This window comes from Rutidosis leptorrhynchoides, chromosome 6 (genome assembly GCF_046630445.1).
Source record: "Rutidosis leptorrhynchoides isolate AG116_Rl617_1_P2 chromosome 6, CSIRO_AGI_Rlap_v1, whole genome shotgun sequence".
Classification (NCBI taxonomy): domain Eukaryota; kingdom Viridiplantae; phylum Streptophyta; class Magnoliopsida; order Asterales; family Asteraceae; genus Rutidosis; species Rutidosis leptorrhynchoides.
In genome coordinates, this window is record NC_092338.1 from 323,438,782 (window position 1) to 323,461,296 (window position 22,515).

General features: G+C 32.6%; 1 protein-coding gene across 1 annotated transcript; it reads left to right on the forward strand.

Annotated features, from left to right (window-relative positions):
- Window positions 1-18,616: 18,616 nt before the first annotated feature.
- Window positions 18,617-21,187, forward strand: LOC139855624 (uncharacterized). Its single transcript, XM_071844867.1, has 3 exons — window positions 18,617-18,729; window positions 19,325-20,086; window positions 20,759-21,187. The coding sequence occupies exons 1-3, from the start codon at window positions 18,716-18,718 to the stop codon at window positions 21,060-21,062; spliced, it is 1,080 nt and encodes a 359-aa protein (XP_071700968.1). The 5' UTR covers window positions 18,617-18,715; the 3' UTR covers window positions 21,063-21,187.
- The last annotated feature ends 1,328 nt before the right edge of the window (window positions 21,188-22,515 follow it).

Genomic DNA, 22,515 nt, shown 5'->3' on the forward strand with positions numbered 1-22,515 from the left:
ATATGTTAGACATGTTGTTAGGCTATACGATTTGTCAATTCTGTCATGGTATCAGAGCTCAGGTAAATGGTTTAACAAAGCGAGTCCGAGTCAGGCCCCCATGTGTGTGCCACCGTTGCTACAAAGAGATTGAGTCGGGCCTTCTTCTAGCTGCCATCTCTACAACCGTTCCACGCCTCGATGTGAGGGGGCATGTTGGGAAGTTATTGAAATGTCCCGTTCATATTGATTATAAACGTTCCATATTAATTGATTTCGTTGCGAGGTTTTGACCTCTATATGAGACGTTTTTCAAAGACTGCATTCATTTTTAAAACAACCATAACCTTTATTTTATCAATAAAGGTTTCAAAAGCATTACGTAGATTATCAAATAATGATAATCTAAAATATACTGTTTACACACGACCATTACATAATGGTTTACAATAGAAATATATTACATCGACATATGTTTCTTGAATGCGGTTTTTACATAATATCATACAAACATGGACTCCAAATCTTGTCCTTATTTTAGTATGCAACAGCGGAAGCTCTTAATATTCACCTGAGAATAAACATGCTTTAAACGTCAACAAAAATGTTGGTGAGTTATAGGTTTAACCTATATATATCAAATCGTAACAATAGACCACAAGATTTCATATTTCAATATACATCCCATACATAGAGATAAAAATCATTCATATGGTGAACACCTGGTAACCGACATTAACAAGATGCATATATGAGAATATCCCCCATCATTCCGGGACACCCTTCGGATATGATATAAATTTCGAAGTACTAAAGCATCCGGTACTTTGGATGGGGTTTGTTAGGCCCAATAGATCTATCTTTAGGATTCACGTCAATTAGGGTGTATGTTCCCTAATTCTTAGATTACCAGACTTAATAAAAAGGGGCATATTCGATTTCGATAATTCAACCATAGAATGTAGTTTCACGTACTTGTGTCTATTTTGTAAATCATTTATAAAACCTGCATGTATTCTCATCCCAAAAATATTAGATTTTAAAAGTGGGACTATAACTCACTTTCACAGATTTTTACTTCGTCGGGAAGTAAGACTTGGCCACTGGTCGATTCACGAACCTATAACAAATATGTACATATATATCAAAGTATATTCAAAATATATTTACAACACTATTAATACATTTTGATGTTTTAAGTTTATTAAGTCAGCTGTCCTCGTTAGTAACCTACAACTAGTTGTCCAACATTAGATGTACAGAAAAAAATTGATATATATTATCTTGAATCAATCCACGACCCAGTGTATACACGTCTCAGGCTAGATCACAACTCAAAGTATATATATTTTTGGAATCAACCTCAACCCTGTATAGCTAACTCCCACATTACTGCATATAGAGTGTCTATGGTTGTTCCAAATAATATATACACATGGGTCGATATGATATGTCAAAACATTTGCATACGTGTCTATGGTATCCCAAGATTACATAATATATTAGAATACATATATAATACAATATAAGTTAGCTAGGATATGATTTGTAAAGATTTGTTAAACATTTCTCGTAGCTAAAAAGATCAAAAATATCCAATCTTGTTTTACCCATAACTTCTTCATTTTAAATCCGTTTTGAGTGAATCAAATTGCTATGGTTTCATATTGAACTCTATTTTATGAATCTAAATAGAAAAAGTATAGGTTTATAGTCGGAAATATAAGTTACAAGTCTTTTTTTGTAAAGGTAGTCATTTCAGTAGAAAGAACGGCGTCTAAATGACCATTTTAGAAAACATACTTTCACTTTGAGTTTAACCATGATTTTTGGATATAGTTTCATGTTCATAAGAAAAATCATTTTCCCAGAAAAACAACTTTTAAATCAAAGTTTATCATAGTTTTTAATTAACTAACCCAAAATAGCCCGCGGTGTTACTACGACGGCGTATGTCCGGTTTTACAGTGTTCTTCGTGTTTCCAGGTTTTAAATCATTAAGTTAGCATATCATATAGATATAGAACATGTTTTTAGTTGATTTTAAAAGTCAAGTTAGAAGGATTAACTTTTGTTTGCGAACAAGTTTAGAATTAACTAAACTATGTTCTAGTGATTACAAGTTTAAACCTTCGAATAAGATAGCTTTATATGTATGAATCGAATGATGTTATGAACATCATTACTATCTCAAGTTTTCTGGATAAAACTACTAAAAATGAGAAAAATGGATCTAGCTTCAAAGGATCCTTGGATGGCTTGAAAGTTCTTGAAGCAGAATCATGACACGAAAACAAGTTCAAGTAAGATTTCCACTCGAAATAAGATTGTTATAGTTATAGAAATTGAATCAAAGTTTGAATATGAGTATTACCTTGTATTATAAAGATATCTTACTATAAATAATAAAGATTTCTTGAGGTTGGATGATCACTCTACAAGATTGGAAGTAAGCTAGCAAACTTGGAAGTATTATTGATTTTATGAAACTAGAACTTGTAGAATTTATGAAGAACACTTAGAACTTGAAGATAGAACTTGAGAGAGATTAATTAGATGAAGAAAATTGAAGAATGAAAGTGTTTGTAGGTGTTTTTGGTCGTTGGTATATGGATTAGATATAAAGGATGTGTAATTTTGTTTACATGTAAATAAGTCATGAATGATTACTCATATTTTTGTAATTTTATGAGATATTTCATGCTAGTTGCCAAATGATGGTTCCCACATGTGTTAGGTGACTCACATGGGCTGCTAAGAGCTGATCATTGGTGAAATGTCCCGTTCTTATTGATTAAAAACGTTCCATATTAATTGATTTCATTACGAGGTTTTGACCTCTATATGAGACGTTTTTCAAAGACGGCATTCATTTTAAAATAAACCATAACCTTTATTTCATCAATAAAGGTTTAAAAAGCTTTACGTAGATTATCAAATAATGATAATCTAAAATATTCTGTTTACACGCGACCATTACATAATGGTTTACAATACAAATATGTTACAACGAAATAAGTTTCTTGAATGCAGTTTTTACACAATATCATATAAGCATGGACTCCAAATCTTGTCCTTATTTAAGTATGCGACAGCGGAAGCTCTTAATAATCACTTGAGAATAAACATGCTTAAAACGTCAACAAAAATGTTGGTGAGTTATAGGTTTAACCTATATATTATCAAATCATAATAATAGACCACAAGATTTCATATTTCAATACACATCCCATACATAGAGATAAAAATCATTCATATGGTGAACACCTGGTAACCGACATTAACAAGATGCATATTTAAGAATATCCCCATCATTCCGGGACACCCTTCGGATATGATATAAATTTCGAAGTACTAAAGCATCTGGTACTTTGGATGAGGTTTGTTAGGGCCAATAGATCTATCTTTAGAGTTCGCGTCAATTAGGGTGTCTGTTCCCTAATTCTTAGATTACCAGACTATATAAAAAGGGGCATATTCGATTTCGATAATTCAACCATATAATGTAGTTTCAATTACTTGTGTCTATTTCGTAAAACATTTATAAAAAATGCGCATGTATTCTCAGCCCAAAAATATAAAGGGTAAAAAAGGCAAATGAAACTCACGCATATAAATATTGTAAAACAGTAAATAAAATATTTGCATGTATTCTCAGTCCCAAAAATGTAAAGAGTAAAAGGGATTCAAATGAAACTCACTTTCACAGATTTTTTACTTCGTCGGGAAGTAAGACTTGGCCACTGGTCGATTCACGAACCTATAACAAATATGTACATATATATCAAAGTATGTTCAAAATATATTTACAACACTTTTAATACATTTTGATGTTTTAAGTTTATTAAGTCAGCTGTCCTCGTTAGTAACCTACAACTAGTTGTCCACAGTTAGATGTACAGAAATAAATCGATATATATTATATTGAATCAATCCACAACCCAGTGTATACATATCTCAGTATTGATCACAACTCAAACTATATATATTTTGGAATCAACCTCAACCCTGTATAGCTAACTCCAACATTCACATATAGAGTGTCTATGGTTGTTCCAAAATATATATAGATGTGACGACATGATAGGTCGAAACATTGTATACGTGTCTATGGTATCTCAAGATTACATAATATACAATACAAGTTGATTAAGTTATGGTTTGAATAGATTTGTTACCAATTTTCACTTAGCTAAAATGAGTAGTTTTTACCAATTTTGTTTTGCTCGCCATTTCTTCGTTTCTAATCCGTTTTGAGTGATTTAAGCGGATACGGTTTCGTATTGAACTTGACTTTATGAAACTAAACAGAAACGGTATAGGTTTATAGTTGTAAATACAAGTTACAAGTTGTTTTTGAAAGAGGTAGTCATTTCCGTCGAAAGAACGACATCTTGATGACTGTTTTGAAAAACATACTTTCACTTTGAGTTTAACCATGATTTTTGGATATGGTTTCATGTTCATAAGAAAAATCATTTTACCAGAAGTATAGCTTTTAAATCAAAGTTTATCATAGTTTTTAATTAACTAACCCAAAACAGCCCGCGGTGTTACTACGACGGCGTATGTCCGGTTTTATGGTGTTTATCGTGTTTTCGGGTTTTTAATCATTAAGTTAGCATATCATATAGATATACATCATGTGTATAGTTGATTTTAAAAGTGTAGTTAGAAGGATTAACTTTATTTGCGAACAAGTTTAGAATTAACTAAACTATGTTCTAGTGATTACTAGTTTACCACTTCGAATATGATAGCTTTTTATGTATGAATCGAATGATGTTATGAACATCATTACTACCTTAAGTTCTTTGGATAAACCTAATGGAAAAGAGAAAAATGGATCTAGCTTCAACGGATCCTTGGATGGCTCGAAGTTCTTGAAGCAGAATCATGACACGAAAACAAGTTCAAGTAAGATCATTACTTGAAATAAGATTGTTATAGTTATAGAAATTGAACCAAAGTTTGAATATGATTATTACCTTGTATTAGAATGATAACCTACTGTAAGAAACAAAGATTTCTTGAGGTTGGATGATCACCTTACAAGATTGGAAGTGAGCTAGCAAACTTAAAAGTATTCTTGATTTTATGTAACTAGAACTTGTAGAATTTATGAAGAACACTTAGCTAACTCCAACATTCACATATAGAGTGTCTATGGTTGTTCCAAAATATATATAGATGTGACGACATGATAGGTCGAAACAGTGTATACGTGTCTATGGTATCTCAAGATTACATAATATACAATACAAGTTGATTAAGTTATGGTTGGAATAGATTTGTTACCAATTTTATGTATGCTAAAATGAGTAGTTTTTACCAATTTTGTTTTGCTCGCCATTTCTTCGTTTCTAATCCGTTTTGAGTGATTTAAGCGGCTACGGTTTCGTATTGAACTTGAATTTATGAAACTAAACAGAAAAGGTATAGGTTTATAGTTGGAAATACAAGTTACAAGTTGTTTTTGAAAGAGGTAGTCATTTCCGTCGAAAGAACGACATCTTGATGACTGTTTTGAAAAACATACTTTCACTTTGAGTTTAACCATGATTTTTAGATATGGTTTCATGTTCATAAGAAAAATCATTTTACCAGAAGTATAGATTTTAAATCAAAGTTTATCATAGTTTTTAATTAACTAACCCAAAACAGCCCGCGGTGTTACTACGACGGCGTATGTCCGGTTTTATGGTGTTTATCGTGTTTTCGGGTTTTAAATCCTTAAGTTAGCATATCATATAGATATACATCATGTGTATAGTTGATTTTAAAAGTGTAGTTAGAAGGATTAACTTTATTTGCGAACAAGTTTAGAATTAACTAAACTATGTTCTAGTGATTACTAGTTTACCACTTCGAATATGATAGCTTTTTATGTATGAATCGAATGATGTTATGAACATCATTACTACCTTAAGTTCCTTGGATAAACCTAATGGAAAAGAGAAAAATGGATCTAGCTTCAACGGATCCTTGGATGGCTCGAAGTTCTTGAAGCAGAATCATGACACGAAAACAAGTTCAAGTAAGATCATTACTTGAAATAAGATTGTTATAGTTATAAAAATTGAACCAAAGTTTGAATATGATTATTACCTTGTATTAGAATGATAACCTACTGTAAGAAACAAAGATTTCTTGAGGTTGGATGATCACCTTACAAGATTTGAAGTGAGCTAGCAAACTTAAAAGTATTCTTGATTTTATGTAACTAGAACTTGTAGAATTTATGAAGAACACTTAGAACTTGAAGTTAGAACTTGAGAGAGATCAATTAGATGAAGAAAATTGAAGAATGAAAGTGTTTGTAGGTGTTTTTGGTCATTGGTGTATGGATTAGATATAAAGGATATGTAATTTTGTTTTCATGTAAATAAGTCATGAATGATTACTCATATTTTTGTAATTTTATGAGATATTTCATGCTAGTTGCCAAATGATGGTTCCCACATGTGTTAGGTGACTCACATGGGCTGCTAAGATCTGATCGTTGGTGAAATGTCCCGTTCTTATTGATTAAAAACGTTCCATATTAATTGATTTCATTGCGAGGTTTTGACCTCTATATGAGACGTTTTTCAAAGACGGCATTCATTTTAAAATAAACCATAACCTTTATTTCATCAATAAAGGTTTAAAAAGCTTTACGTAGATTATCAAATAATGATAATCTAAAATATCCTGTTTACACGCGACCATTACATAATGGTTTACAATACAAATATGTTACAACGAAATAAGTTTCTTGAATGCAGTTTTTACACAATATCATACAAGCATGGACTCCAAATCTCGTCCTTATTTAAGTATGCGACAGCGGAAGCTCTTAATAATCACCTGAGAATAAACATGCTTAAAACGTCAACAAAAATGTTGGTGAGTTATAGGTTTAACCTATATATTATCAAATCATAATAATAGACCACAAGATTTCATATTTCAATACACATCCCATACATAGAGATAAAAATCATTCATATGGTGAACACCTGGTAACCGACATTAACAAGATGCATATTTAAGAATATCCCCATCATTCCGGGACACCCTTCGGATATGATATAAATTTCGAAGTACTAAAGCATCCGGTACTTTGGATGAGGTTTGTTAGGCCCAATAGATCTATCTTTAGAGTTCGCGTCAATTAGGGTGTCTGTTCCCTAATTCTTAGATTACCAGACTATATAAAAAGGGGCATATTCAATTTCGATAATTCAACCATATAATGTAGTTTCAATTACTTGTGTCTATTTCGTAAAACATTTATAAAAAATGCGCATGCATTCTCAGCCAAAAAATATAAAGGGTAAAAAAGGCAAATGAAACTCACGCATATAAATATTGTAAAACAGTAAATAAAACATTTGCATGTATTCTCAGTCCTAAAAATGTAAAGAGTAAAAGGGATTCAAATGAAACTCACTTTCACAGATTTTTTACTTCGTCGGGAAGTAAGACTTGGCCACTGGTCGATTCACGAACCTATAACAAATATGTACATATATATCAAAGTATGTTCAAAATATATTTACAACACTTTTAATACATTTTGATGTTTTAAGTTTATTAAGTCAGCTGTCCTCGTTAGTAACCTACAACTAGTTGTCCACAGTTAGATGTACAGAAATAAATCGATATATATTATCTTGAATCAATCCACGACCCAGTGTATAAATATCTCAGTATTGATCACAACTCAAACTATATATATTTTGGAATCAACCTCAACCCTGTATAGCTAACTCCAACATTCACATATAGAGTGTCTATGGTTGTTCCGAAATATATATAGATGTGTCGACATGATAGGTCGAAACATTGTATACGTGTCTATGGTATCTCAAGATTACATAATATACAATACAAGTTGATTAAGTTATGGTTGGAATAGATTTGTTACCAATTTTCACTTAGCTAAAATGAGTAGTTTTTACCAATTTTATTTTGCTCGCCATTTCTTCGTTTCTAATCCGTTTTGAGTGATTTAAGCGGTCACGGTTTCGTATTGAACTTGACTTTATGAAACTAAACAGAAAAGGTATAGGTTTATAGTCAGAAATACAAGTTACAAGTCATTTTTGAAAGAGGTAATCATTTCCGTCGAAAGAACGACATCTTGATGACTGTTTTGAAAAACATACTTTCACTTTGAGTTTAACCATGATTTTTGGATATGGTTTCATGTTCATAAGAAAAATCATTTTTCCAGAAGTATAGCTTTTAAATCAAAGTTTATCATAGTTTTTAATTAACTAACCCAAAACAGCCCGCGGTGTTACTACGACGGCGTATGTCCGGTTTTATGGTGTTTATCGTGTTTCCGGGTTTTAAATCATTAAGTTAGCATATCATATAGATATAGATCATGTGTATAGTTGATTTTAAAAGTGTAGTTAGAAGGATTAACTTTATTTGCGAACAAGTTTAGAATTAACTAAACTATGTTCTAGTGATTACTAGTTTACCACTTCGAATATGATAGCTTTTTATGTATGAATTGAATGATGTTATGAACATCATTACTACCTTAAGTTACTTGGATAAACATACTGGAAAAGAGAAAAATGGATCTAGCTTCAACGGATCCTTGGATGGCTCGAAGTTCTTGAAGCAGAATCATGACACGAAAACAAGTTCAAATAAGATCATTACTTGAAATAAGATTGTTATAGTTATAGAAATTGAACCAAAGTTTGAATATGATTATTATCTTGTATTAGAATGATAACCTACTGTAAGAAACAAAGATTTCTTGAGGTTGGATGATCACCTTACAAGATTGGAAGTGAGCTAGCAAACTTGAAAGTATTCTTGATTTTATGTAACTAGAACATGTAGAATTTATGAAGAACACTTAGAACTTGAAGTTAGAACTTGAGAGAGATCAATTAGATGAAGAAAATTGATGAATGAAAGTGTTTGTAGGTGTTTTTGGTCGTTGGTGTATGGATTAGATATAAAGGATATGTAATTTTGTTTTCATGTAAATAAGTCATGAATGATTACTCATATTTTTGTAATTTTATGAGATATTTCATGCTAGTTGCCAAATGATGGTTCCCACATGTGTTAGGTGACTCACATTGGCTACTAAGAGCTGATCGTTGGTGAAATGTCCCGTTCTTATTGATTAAAAACGTTCCATATTAATTGATTTCATTGCGAGGTTTTGACCTCTATATGAGACGTTTTTCAAAGACGGCATTCATTTTAAAATAAACCATAACCTTTATTTCATCAATAAAGGTTTAAAAAGCTTTACGTAGATTATCAAATAATGATAATCTAAAATATCCTATTTACACGCGACCATTACATAATGGTTTACAATACAAATATGTTACAACGAAATAAGTTTCTTGAATGCAGTTTTTACACAATATCATACAAGGATGGACTCCAAATCTCGTCCTTATTTAAGTATGCGACAGCGGAAGCTCTTAATAATCACCTGAGAATAAACATGCTTAAAACGTCAACAAAAATGTTGGTGAGTTATAGGTTTAACCTATATATTATCAAATCATAATAATAGACCACAAGATTTCATATTTCAATACACATCCCATACATAGAGATAAAAATCATTCATATGGTGAACACCTGGTAACCGACATTAACAAGATGCATATTTAAGAATATCCCCATCATTCCGGGACACCCTTCGAATATGATATAAATTTCGAAGTACTAAAGCATTCGGTACTTTGGATGGGGTTTGTTAGGCCCAATAGATCTATCTTTAGAGTTCGCGTCAATTAGGGTGTCTGTTTCCTAATTCTTAGATTACCAGACTATATAAAAAGGGGCATATTCGATTTCGATAATTCAACAATATAATGTAGTTTCAATTACTTGTGTCTATTTCGTAAAACATTTATAAAACCTGCATGTATTCTCATCCCAAAAATATTAGATTTTAAAAGTGGGACTATAACTCACTTTCACAGATTTTTACTTCGTCGAGAAGTAAGACTTGGCCACTGGTCGATTCACGAACCTATAACAAATATGTACATATATATCAAAGTATATTCAAAATATATGACCGAGGAATTGAACTTCTTCCAACCAAAATGCATACTTTGAAAACTTAGCGTACAGTTTTTCTTTTCTCAATACTTCTAGCACTTTTCTCAAATGTTCTTCGTGCTCTTGATCATTCTTTGAGTAAATAAGTATGTCATCGATGAAAAAAATGACAAACTTGTCAAGATATGGCCCACACACTTAGTTCATAAGGTCCAAGAACACAGCTAGTACGTTAGTCAATTCAAACGGCATAACCATAAACTCGTAATGACCATAACGCGTCCTAAAAGCAGATTTTGGAATATCATCCTCCTTTACTAGCATTTGATGATATCCAGAATGTAAATCGATCTTTGAATAAACCGACGAGCCTTGTAGTTGATCAAATAAGTCGTCAATTCTCGCCAGTGGATAACGGTTTTTGATGGTAAGTTTGTTCAACTCTCTGTAGTCAATACACAACCTAAATGTACCATCCTTCTTCTTGACAAACAAAACAGGAGCTCCCTATGGTGATGTGCTTGGTCGAATGAAACCACGTTCTAATAGTTCTTGCAGTTGGCTTTGCAGTTCTTTCATCTCACTGGGTGCGAGTCTGTAAGGAGCATGAGCTATTGGTGCAGCTCCTGGTACAAGATCTATTTGAAATTCAACAGATCGATGTGGAGGTAGTCCCGGTAATTCTTTTGGAAATACATCGGGAAATTCTTTTGCTACGGGAACATCATTGATGCTCTTTTCTTCAGTTTGTACTTTCTCGACGTGTGCTAGAACAGCATAGCAACCTTTTCTTATTAGTTTTTGTGCCTTCAAATTACTAATAAGATGTAGCTTCGTGTTGCCCTTTTCTCCGTACACCATTAAGGGTTCTCCTTCTTCTCGTACAATGCGAATTGCATTTTTATAACATACGATCACTGCTTTCACCTTCTTCAGCCAGTCCATGCCAACTATTACATCAAAACTCCCTAAATCTACAGGTATCAAATCAATCTTAAATATTTCGCTACCCAGTTTAATTTCTCGATTCCGGCATATATAATCTGCTGAAATTAATTTACCGTTTGCTAATTCGAGTAAAAATTTACTATCCAACGGCGTCAATGGACAACTTAATTTAGCACAAAAATCTCTACTCATATAGCTTCTATCCGCACCCGAATCAAATAAAACGTAAGCAGATTTATTGTCAATAAGAAACGTACCCGTAACAAGTTCCAGGACTTCCTGTGCCTCTACCGCATTAATATTGAAAACTCTTCCGCGGCCTTGTCCATTCGTGTTCTCCTGGTTTCTGGCAATTTCTAATAATGTGGCCCGGTTTTCCACATTTATAACAAACTACATTGTCATAACAAACTACATTCCCATTACTCGTTCCGACACCATTTGTTCCTTTCGTTCTGTTAACCCCTGGTCCGTAGACCTCACACTTCGCCGCGCTATGACCATTTCTTTTACACTTGTTGCAAAATTTGGTGCAGAACCCCGAGTGATACTTTTCACACCTTTGGCATAGCTGCTTCTGATTGTTGTTGTTGTTGCGGTTGTTATTGTTGTTGGGATGATTGTTGTAGTTGTTGTAGTTGTTGTTGTTGTTGTTGTTGTTGTTGTTGTTGTTGTTGTTGGGCCGTTTGTTGTAGTTGCGATTGATGTTGCGATTGTTGGGATAGTTGTTGCGATTATTATTGTAATTGCTGTTGTTGTTGTATTGGTGATTCTTATCACCGTTTTCCTCCCACTTTCTTTTGACTTGCTTCACATTGGCCTCTTCAGCCGCCTCTTCTTTAATTCTTTCCTCAATCTGGTTCACTAGTTTGTGAGCCATTCTACATGCCTGTTGTATGGAGGCGGGCTCGTGTGAACTTATATCTTCTTGGATTCTTTTCGGTAATCCTTTCACAAACGCGTAGATCTTCTCTTCCTCATCTTCGAACTCTCTCAGACACAATAGGCACAATTCTGTGAATCGTCTTTCGTACGTGGTAATATCAAATCCTTGGGTTCGTAACCCTCTAAATTCTGTCTTGAGCTTATTGACCTTGGTTCTGGTACGGTACTTCTCGTTCATCAAGTGCTTGAATGCTGACCACGGTAGTGCGTAAGCATCATCTTGTCCCACTTGCTATAGATAGGTATTCCACCATGTTAACGCAGTACCTGTGAAGGTATGCGTAGCGTACTTCACTTTGTCCTCTTCAGTACACTTACTTATGGCAAACACCGATTCGACCTTCTCGGTCCACCGTTTCAATCCGATCGGTCCTTCGGTTCCATCAAATTCCAAAGGTTTGCAGGCAGTGAATTCTTTGTAGGTGCATCCTACACGATTTCTTGCGCCGTTAGCTGCATTGCTAGATTCGGAGTTATTGTTGGTATGTAGCGCAGCCTGTACTGCGGCTATGTTTGAAGCAAGAAAGGCACGAAATTTCTCTTCGCTCATATTCAAGGTGTGTCGAGTAGTCGGTGCCATTTCCTTCAAAATAGTCAAATGAAATGAGTTAATCATATAGAATATCAAGAGTAGTCAATAGTATTTCGTAGCGTAATATGAACTTATTTATAAAAGTTCTTTCTTCATATTAGCGTTTTATACTCTTTAATTCGGGTAGTACCTACCCGTTAAGTTCATACTTAGTAGCTAACATACCATTTCAACTACTACAATTCTATATGAAAAACTAATCACAAAAAAAAAATATATATATATATATATATATCATATTCAAACCTTTATACAATAACTTACAAACTTACAATACCGCTTTTTTTTACATATAGCATGAAATATAGCATATAAAACTTTGATACAAAGTAGTTGCAAAGATAATTCTAGTTAATAAATAAGGCGTTCAGCAAAGGCAATAAAGACACGTAATTCATACGTCCAGAAACAAGTCATGCATTCTGGTTTTACTAATACCACTTCCCATCCTTGGTTTTGTGGAACATAACCGTTGTGACCGATAGTAAGACAATGTGTTGTAAAGTCGTCAAAAGGATGAAGGTTACGTAATGACCAACAGTCTCGTAATAACCTAAAAACCTTGTTTCTCACCTCAACTACTGAATCCGTCACTTGTGGGAAAGTTTTATTTAAAAGCTGCAATCTGATGTTCTTTTTCTCACTTTGGTAAGAAACGAACATCACTAACCCGTAAGCATAACATGCTTCTTTATGTTGCATGTTAGAAGCTCTTTCTAATTCAAGAAATCCTATGTTGGGATATGTTGAGTCAAAATAGGTTCTTAACCCGTAGCGTAAAATTGCATTTGGGTTCCCCGCATTTAACGCTTTAAAGAAAACACGGCGTAACTTAAAGTCTCCCCAATGTGATATACCCCACCTATTAAAGGAAAGCCTTTTATAAACTAAGGCATTTCTGGAAAGTCTTTCAAATGTTTGACAAGTTAATTTCGCAATAACTAAATGTGCTGATGAATTCTGGCCGACTCTAGACAAGATTTCCTCAATCATATCCTCTGGTAGGTCTTCTAAAATATTCGGTTGTCTACCCTTAACGTCCATTTTGTTTTTATACTGTAAAATAGACAAGGATTAGATTCGTAATAACAAACAATACAAGCAATTTTTACATAGAACATAAAAGTACAAGCACACTACAATACATTTATTACACAACATGCTCACACCCCTCTAATCCGAATCACTGGTTTCTTCTTCTTCGGACTTGGTTCTTTTTCCTAATTTTCTAGGGATATATGATGTTCCTCTAATATGAGCCGTTGCTTTTCACATTGGTTTAGAAAAACCTGGTGGTTTAGAGGTTCCCAGGTTATTGTCACAACTTAAGAAATACGGGTGTTGACGATACATATAAAGTTCATCGGGGTCGGAATCAGATTTCTCTATTTTGATGCCTTTTCCCTTATTATTTTCTTTTGCCTCATTAAATTGGGTCGGGGTAATTTCTATAACATCATCGGAATCCTTATCAGGATCCGATTCATCGGAAAATTGGTAATTTTCCCAATATTTTGCTTCCTTAGCTGAAACACCATTGACCATTATTAACTTTGGTCCATTGGTTGAGGATTTTCTTTTATTTGACCGGTTTTCTGTGGTTCCTACTATTCCCCCCTCCGGAACCTCTTCTTCTTCTAGTTCCTCTTCTTCTGGTTCCTCTTCTTCCGGTTCCTCTTCTTCCGGTTCCGTTTCCTCTTCTTCCGGTTCTTCGGGAACTTGTGAATCTTGCCAATATATATTCGACTCTTCGTTATTATTAGGTGAGTCAATGGGATTTGTGCTAGAGGTAGACATTTATCACACAATATCAAACATGTTAAAAGATTAATATATCACATAATATTTACATGTTAATAATATATAGTTTCCAATAAAAATGTTAAGCAATCATTTTTAAAGAAAACACGGTCGAAGTCCAGACTCATTAATGCATCCTAACAAACTCGATAAGACACACTAATGCAAATTTTCTGGTTCTCTAAGACCAACGCTCAGATACCAACTGAAATGTCCCGTTCATATTGATTATAAACGTTCCATATTAATTGATTTCGTTGCGAGGTTTTGACCTCTATATGAGACGTTTTTCAAAGACTGCATTCATTTTTAAAACAACCATAACCTTTATTTTATCAATAAAGGTTTCAAAAGCATTACGTAGATTATCAAATAATGATAATCTAAAATATACTGTTTACACACGACCATTACATAATGGTTTACAATAGAAATATATTACATCGACATATGTTTCTTGAATGCAGTTTTTACATAATATCATACAAACATGGACTCCAAATCTTGTCCTTATTTTAGTATGCAACAGCAGAAGCTCTTAATATTCACCTGAGAATAAACATGCTTTAAACGTCAACAAAAATTTTGGTGAGTTATAGGTTTAACCTATATATTTCAAATCGTAACAATAGACCACAAGATTTCATATTTCAATATACATCCCATACATAGAGATAAAAATTATTCATATGGTGAACACCTGGTAACCGATATTAACAAGATGCATATATAAGAATATCCCCATCATTCCGGGACACCCTTCGGATATGATATAAATTTCGAAGTACTAAAGCATCCGGTACTTTGGATGGGGTTTGTTAGGCCCAATAGATCTATCTTTAGGATTCGCGTCAATTAGGGTGTCTGTTCCCTAATTCTTAGATTACCATACTTAATAAAAAGGGGCATATTCGATTTCGATAATTCAACCATAGAATGTAGTTTCACGTACTTGTGTCTATTTTGTAAATCATTTATAAGACCTGCATGTATTCTCATCCCAAAAATATTAGATTTTAAAAGTGGGACTATAACTCACTTTCACAGATTTTTACTTCGTCGAGAAGTAAGACTTGGCCACTGGTCGATTCACGAACCTATAACAAATATGTACATATATATCAAAGTATATTCAAAATATATTTACTACACTTTTAATACATTTTGATGTTTTAAGTTTATTAAGTGAGCTGTCCTCGTTAGTAACCTACAACTAGTTGTCCAACGTTAGATGTACAGAAAAAAATTGATATATATTATCTTGAATCAATCCACGACCCAGTGTATACACGTCTCAGGCTAGATCACAACTCAAAGTATATATATTTTTGGAATCAACCTCAACCCTGTATAGCTAACTCCCACATTACTGCATATAGAGTGTTTATGGTTGTTCCAAATAATATATACACATGGGTCGATATGATATGTCAAAACATTTGCATACGTGTTTATGGTATCCCAAGATTACATAATATATTAGAATACATGTATAATACAATATAAGTTAGCTAGGATATGATTTGTATAGATTTGTTAAACATTTCTCGTAGCTAAAAAGATCAAAAATATCAAATCTTGTTTTACCCATAACTTCTTCATTTTAAATCCGTTTTGAGTGAATCAAATTGCTATAGTTTCATATTGAACTCTATTTTATGAATCTAAACAGAAAAAGTATAGGTTTATAGTCGGAAATATAAGTTACAAGTCGTTTTTGTAAAGGTAGTCATTTCAGTCGAAAGAACGACGTCTAGATGACCATTTTAGAAAACATACTTCCACTTTGAGTTTAACCATGATTTTTGGATATAGTTTCATGTTCATAAGAAAAATTATTTTCTCAGAAGAACAACTTTTAAATCAAAGTTTATCATAGTTTTTAATTAACTAACCCAAAACAGCCCGCGGTGTTACTACGACGGCGTATGTCCGGTTTTACAATGTTCTTCGTGTTTCCAGGTTTTAAATCATTAAGTTAGCATATCATATAGATATAGAACATATGTTTAGTTGATTTTAAAAGTCAAGTTAGAAGGATTAACTTTTGTTTGCGAACAAGTTTAGAATTAACTAAACTATGTTCTAGTGATTACAAGTTTAAACCTTCGAATAAGATAGCTTTATATGTATGAATCGAATGATGTTATGAACATCATTACTACCTCAAGTTTTCTGGATAAAACTACTGGAAATGAGAAAAATGAATCTAGCTTCAAAGGATCCTTGGATGGCTTGAAAGTTCTTGAAGCAGAATCATGACACGAAAACAAATTCAAGTAAGATTTCCACTCGAAATAAGATTGTTATAGTTATAGAAATTGAATCAAAGTTTGAATATGAGTATTACCTTGTATTATAAAGATATCTTACTGTAAATAATAAAGATTTCTTGAGGTTGGATGATCACTCTACAAGATTGGAAGTAAGCTAGCAAACTTGGAAGTATTCTTGATTTTATGAAACTAGAACTTGTAGAATTTATGAAGAACACTTAGAACTTGAAGATAGAACTTGAGAGAGATTAATTAGATGAAGAAAATTGAAGAATGAAAGTGTTTGTAGGTGTTTTTGGTCGTTGGTATATGGATTAGATATAAAGGATGTGTAATTTTGTTTACATGTAAATAAGTCATGAATGATTACTCATATTTTTGTAATTTTATGAGATATTTCATGCTAGTTGCCAAATGATGGTTCCCACATGTGTTAGGTGACTCACATGGGCTGCTAAGAGCTGATCATTGGAGTGTATATACCAATAGTACATACATCTAAAAGCTGTGTATTGTACGAGTACGAATACGGGTGCATACGAGTAGAATTGTTGATGAAACTGAACGAGGATGTAATTGTAAGCATTTTTGTTAAGTAGAAGTATTTTGATAAGTGTCTTGAAGTCTTTCAAAAGTGTATGAATACATATTAAAACACTACATGTATATACATTTTAACTGAGTCGTTAAGTCATCATTAGTCGTTACATGTAAGTATTGTTTTGAAACCTTTAGGTTAACGATCTTGTTAAATGTTGTTAACCCATTGTTTATTAACTCAAATGAGATGTTCAATTATTACATTATCATGATATCATGATGTATTAATATATCTTAATATGATATATATACATTAAATGTCGTTACAACGATAATCGTTACATATATGTCTCGTTTCAAAATCATTAAGTTAGTAGTCTTGTTTTTACATATGTAGTTCATTGTTAATATACTTAATGATATGTTTACTTATCATAATATCATGTTAACTATATATATATATATATATATATATATATATATATATATATATATATATATATATATATATATATATATATATATATATATATATATCATCATCATATAGTTTTTACAAGTTTTAACGTTCGTGAATCGCCGGTCAACTTGTGTGGTCAATTGTCTATATGAAACATATTTCAATTAATCAAGTCTTAACAAGTTTGATTGCTTAACATGTTGGAAACATTTAGTCATGTAAATATCAATCTCAATTAATATATATAAACATGGAAAAGTTCGGGTCACTACAGTTATCCCACATCGATCATGGACAAAAACAAATGTATGCATATAAGTCAAAGAGGAAGTCTCTCTATCACCAATTGGTTTTAGAAAAGGATTGACTTTTGGACTTATATGTTGGACATGTCGTTGGGCTATACGATTTGTCAATTCTGTCAGTTATAAGCTGCTTGTCATTGGATCTACACTATATAGATGGTCGTAGCTGACGATCATGTATTCAATCCTTAAGCATTAAGGTATAAGGTTGACTACTCATCATATTGGTAATCAATCCTTAAGCACTGTCACCATTTAGGATAAGTGTATAAATTTCATGAAGGTTCTGTACGTACACAATATCTGTGAAATTTGTATTGTAATTTCCACTTATTAATTCATTCATTATAAGTTATACTTAATATCGTTTAACAGTTAAATATTCGAATGTATACATATAATTTTTATTTTTCTTATACATACACTAGATTTTGACATGTTACAGTCAGTGGCCTAAGCGTAGCGTTTGTTTTATTCCTTGGTCTGCGTCTTTTAGTTATGGTTTGTATTTGAGTCGCTTCTGCTAAATTTGATATTTTTGATATTGTTTGCTTTTAAAAAACTAATGATAAATATTTCCTGTTGCGTCACCGAAATTAAAAAAATATTAAGTAGTAACAAACGGCCCATTTTTCTTGTTTAGCCCAATTAACTTGTTTTGGTCTACTAAATAGCCCAATCAATTTCGTAGACCGGCGTGGCATCTTCAATCTTTTCATCTTTGACCAATTTAACAATTTTCTAAGTTGTTCTTAGAAATACGAAGCGCATAAACCCTCCTAATAAATCAAAAAGAGGGATTTTAGACTTTTTCTGTCAAAAAAAGATGTTTTATAGAGGGTAAGACTCTTCTTAATATTCGATTCCTGTTTTTCTGATCAGCGTTTACGTATTGCAAAAATTAGAATTATTTGTAAATGAAATTGACCTATTAATCTAGGGTTTGCTCATCTATATTTTTTTGTGGCTTATTATATTCCATAAATTATCATATGTGCTGATCCTTGTAATACTTGTTTTATTGTTTAATTACTTTTCGTATACTTGATTTACACCATCCCTTGAAGTTTAGATCAATTACTTTTAATGTTAAACGAATTGATAGATTTTCCATATGTTCTACTAAGGTGATACATTTTGTGCTCTTAGGTTAATTTTAATTAACCTAATATAATTTTGTTATGTTTTCGTTTGTATTGAATTCAGTCTGTCATAGATTTGATTATGCACTGTTTTTTTTTTTTTTTTTTTACACTGTAAATCGTAAGTTTGGTTTCATCATATGATAAGCGAAGAGATCTTACAATGTTGGCTAGTATAAATATACATAGATTTATGTTTTTGTATCTTACTATTTTATTTATTCTTCCGTTTCATCTTTGGTTCAACTTTACACTGACATGATAATTTCATCTTTAAAAACACATATTTTAAGTAAATACGCGGATGCTGGAGATGGGCGTGAAATGGGCTATAAAAGACAACGGGTATTTGATCACGGTTCATCATATTATGGTGCTACTCAAGCTTCAAACTATATGTACAACTCACCAGCTTACTCTTATATGAACCAACCGTCTGCTTTCCCCGTTGTAAGATTGCGGGGCCTACCTTTTGACTGTACAGAAACCGACATTATTGAGTTCTTCAATGGCCTTGATGTAGTAGACGTGTTGTTTCTCCATAAACACGGGAAATTTGGAGGTGAAGGATTTTGTGTTCTTGGTTACGCGTTCCAAGTTGAATTCGCACTTCAAAGAAACCGACAAAATATCGGGAAACGATATGTTGAAGTATTTAGGAGCAATAAGCAGGAGTATTATAAATCGATAACGATTGAGATTTCTGAAGCACGTAGGGCCCCACGTTCACGGTCTCCTCGTCGTAAACCACGGGGTCTTGATCCTAAAAAGGAATACGCAGAACATACGGGAGTGCTTAAGTTACGCGGGTTGCCTTTTTCAGCAAATCGGAATGATATTGTTGAGTTTTTTAAGGGTTTTAATTTAACGGATGATTCAATTTATTTTATGGTTAATTTTGAGGGAAGGGTGACTGGTGAGGCGTATGTGAAATTTGAAAGTCCCGAAGATTCGAAAGCGGCCATGATGGAGGATGGAACGTGTCTTGGGAGTCGTTATATTGAGTTATTTCCGTCAACATTAGAGGAATGGGAGGAAGCGGTTTCCAGTGGCCGGTTAGTGTTCTTTCTTTACTTTTGTTTGTAGGGTTAAGTGTTTGAAAATGTTTTAAATATCCAAAATAGTGCTATTGTATCTATTCCTTGACCTTTTTTACTAGGTTGAAAAAGACATGAGACGGAGACGAGTCGGTCAGGACCTTAAAAGATCGAGTCGGTCAAAACGCAGTTGAAACGGATGTTAACCAATGTTAACTTTTGAATAAAAATATATTAAATATAAATATTTCAGACATAAGTATTTCAAACATAAATATTTTTAAAATAAATGATTCATAAATAAGATAATGTGGTGTTAGTTTAAATGATATATAGGATTTTATAATGTTTTCTATAATTATAATTATAGTGTACGTACGATATTAATTTATCTTTAAAAGATGCTATGTAAGTCGGTGTTTTTCCAGCTACTTTTAAATGGGTCTGAGATTTTCGTCTACATTAAAACAAGGCCATACAAAAAGTCAACTTTTGACCGAAGTTTAGCGTTGACCGACTTACTAGACCTTTTTGGGCTAAACAGGAAGGGCTAGTCACCCAACAGCCGCTGTTGCTAAACATGACTCTTTATCAGATAACATGTGGTACTGTAGTGGTGAAGTGAAAGATGTATAATTATTATCAAAATATGTTAAATGCCAACTGTAATGACTTGTTTTTGGATATCAGACCAAATGTGCCAAAACCGCCTGAAGAAGATACACCAGTGTTGCGCATGAGAGGTTTACCGTTTTCCGCTGGAAAAGAAGAAATAATCGACTTCTTTAATGAATTCACATTGACCGAAGAATCGATCCATATCACGTTTAGTTCAGAAGGAAGATCAACAGGAGAAGCATTTGTCGTGTTTGCAAGTGTAGAAGATGCTCAAGCTGCATTAGCCAAAGATCGGATGACACTTGGCAGTCGTTACATCGAACTCTTCATGTCATCGCATGAAGAATTGAAAGATCCCGTTACAAGGCCTCGATAATTTGTATTGTCATGTTGTTTTTCTAATCTTTTATTTGACCCTAGTTGGAATGTAATGAATAATGGTTAAGCATGTGTTGTTTGTGGGACACCAAATTCAATTTTTGGAGCTGGAGATTATGTTTAGAACCATGTTTTTAAACTTTTATTGTTTGCTCATCATGGTTTTATTCACTAATTTTATTCACTTCTGGAAAATCAATTGGTATAAAAAAAAATACAATTGTAGTTCTCATATAAAAAAGAAACGAAAAGAAACAGTACTATTATTTAATTATTTACTATTTATTATTGTTATTATAATAATAATAATTATAATTATAATTATTATAATAAGATTGTTATAACTTATAACAAGAACCACATTCAGCCGATTTTTTCATCATATATTTTAATGGGCTATTGATATTAATGGTCATTTTCACTATAAGGATTCGCCCTAGAATAAAAAAAAAATTCAAAATGCCTTTGCAAGTCGCAAGATCCACCTGTAACTGTGCGACTCAATTAATCCTTGTTTTCCCGAGGTAATTCAAGTCACGATCTGAAACTTAGACGCAAGATCGGGAACATACGTATCGCATAGTCGCACGGTCTCCTTGCGACTTGCGAATCACTGTTCTTGCGGGTCCGTGAGCACCTCGTGTATGATTCGCATGGCTCGTAACTCGTAAGACAGACCTTGCTAGTTGTCTGAATATTATGTATTATTTGTTACTTTGTATTGTACTATTTATGTATCAAGTTATTGTCATTAAATAAAAATAAAACAAGATTCACATTCTAGAGGGATATTCAAATGAAACTAACTTTTAAGTTGAGATTCAATGGACCAATCAGAGTGCGACACGTGGCGCGATAATCACATGTGTTTGAAAAAAAAAATTTAATTTTTTTTTGAAATTTTTTTTTCGAAATTTTTTTTTTCGAATTTTTTTTCTTCAATCATATGTGATTGAATTTGACATGCAGTAAATCACATGTGATTCTGTATGCCCATCACATCTGATTGTAAAACTCAATCACATGTGATTCTGTATGTCAAATCCAATCACATGTGATTGAAATTTTTTTTTTTAGTAAAATGACGAATTTCAGTAAATTTGTGCTAAAACCTTTAAACACCAAGTTTTTGATCAAAACTTGATCAAATCACCGAAATTAAAGTCTGAAATTTTGAAGATATGATCACGAAACGCTAATAAACTTGATCAAATCACCGAATTAAAGTCTGTTTCCGGATGAAATTTTTTTAAAAAAATTTTTGAATTTTTTGTCCAATCACATGTGATTGGATTTGACATTCAAAATCACATGTGATTGGATTTGAAATGTTAAATTTGGAAGAAAAAAAAATTAAAATTTTTTTTTAAAAAAAATTTTAAATTTTTTTTTTTTAAATATGTAAAAAAAAAAATTTTTTGAACTTTTTTTTTTCAATCACATGTGGTTGT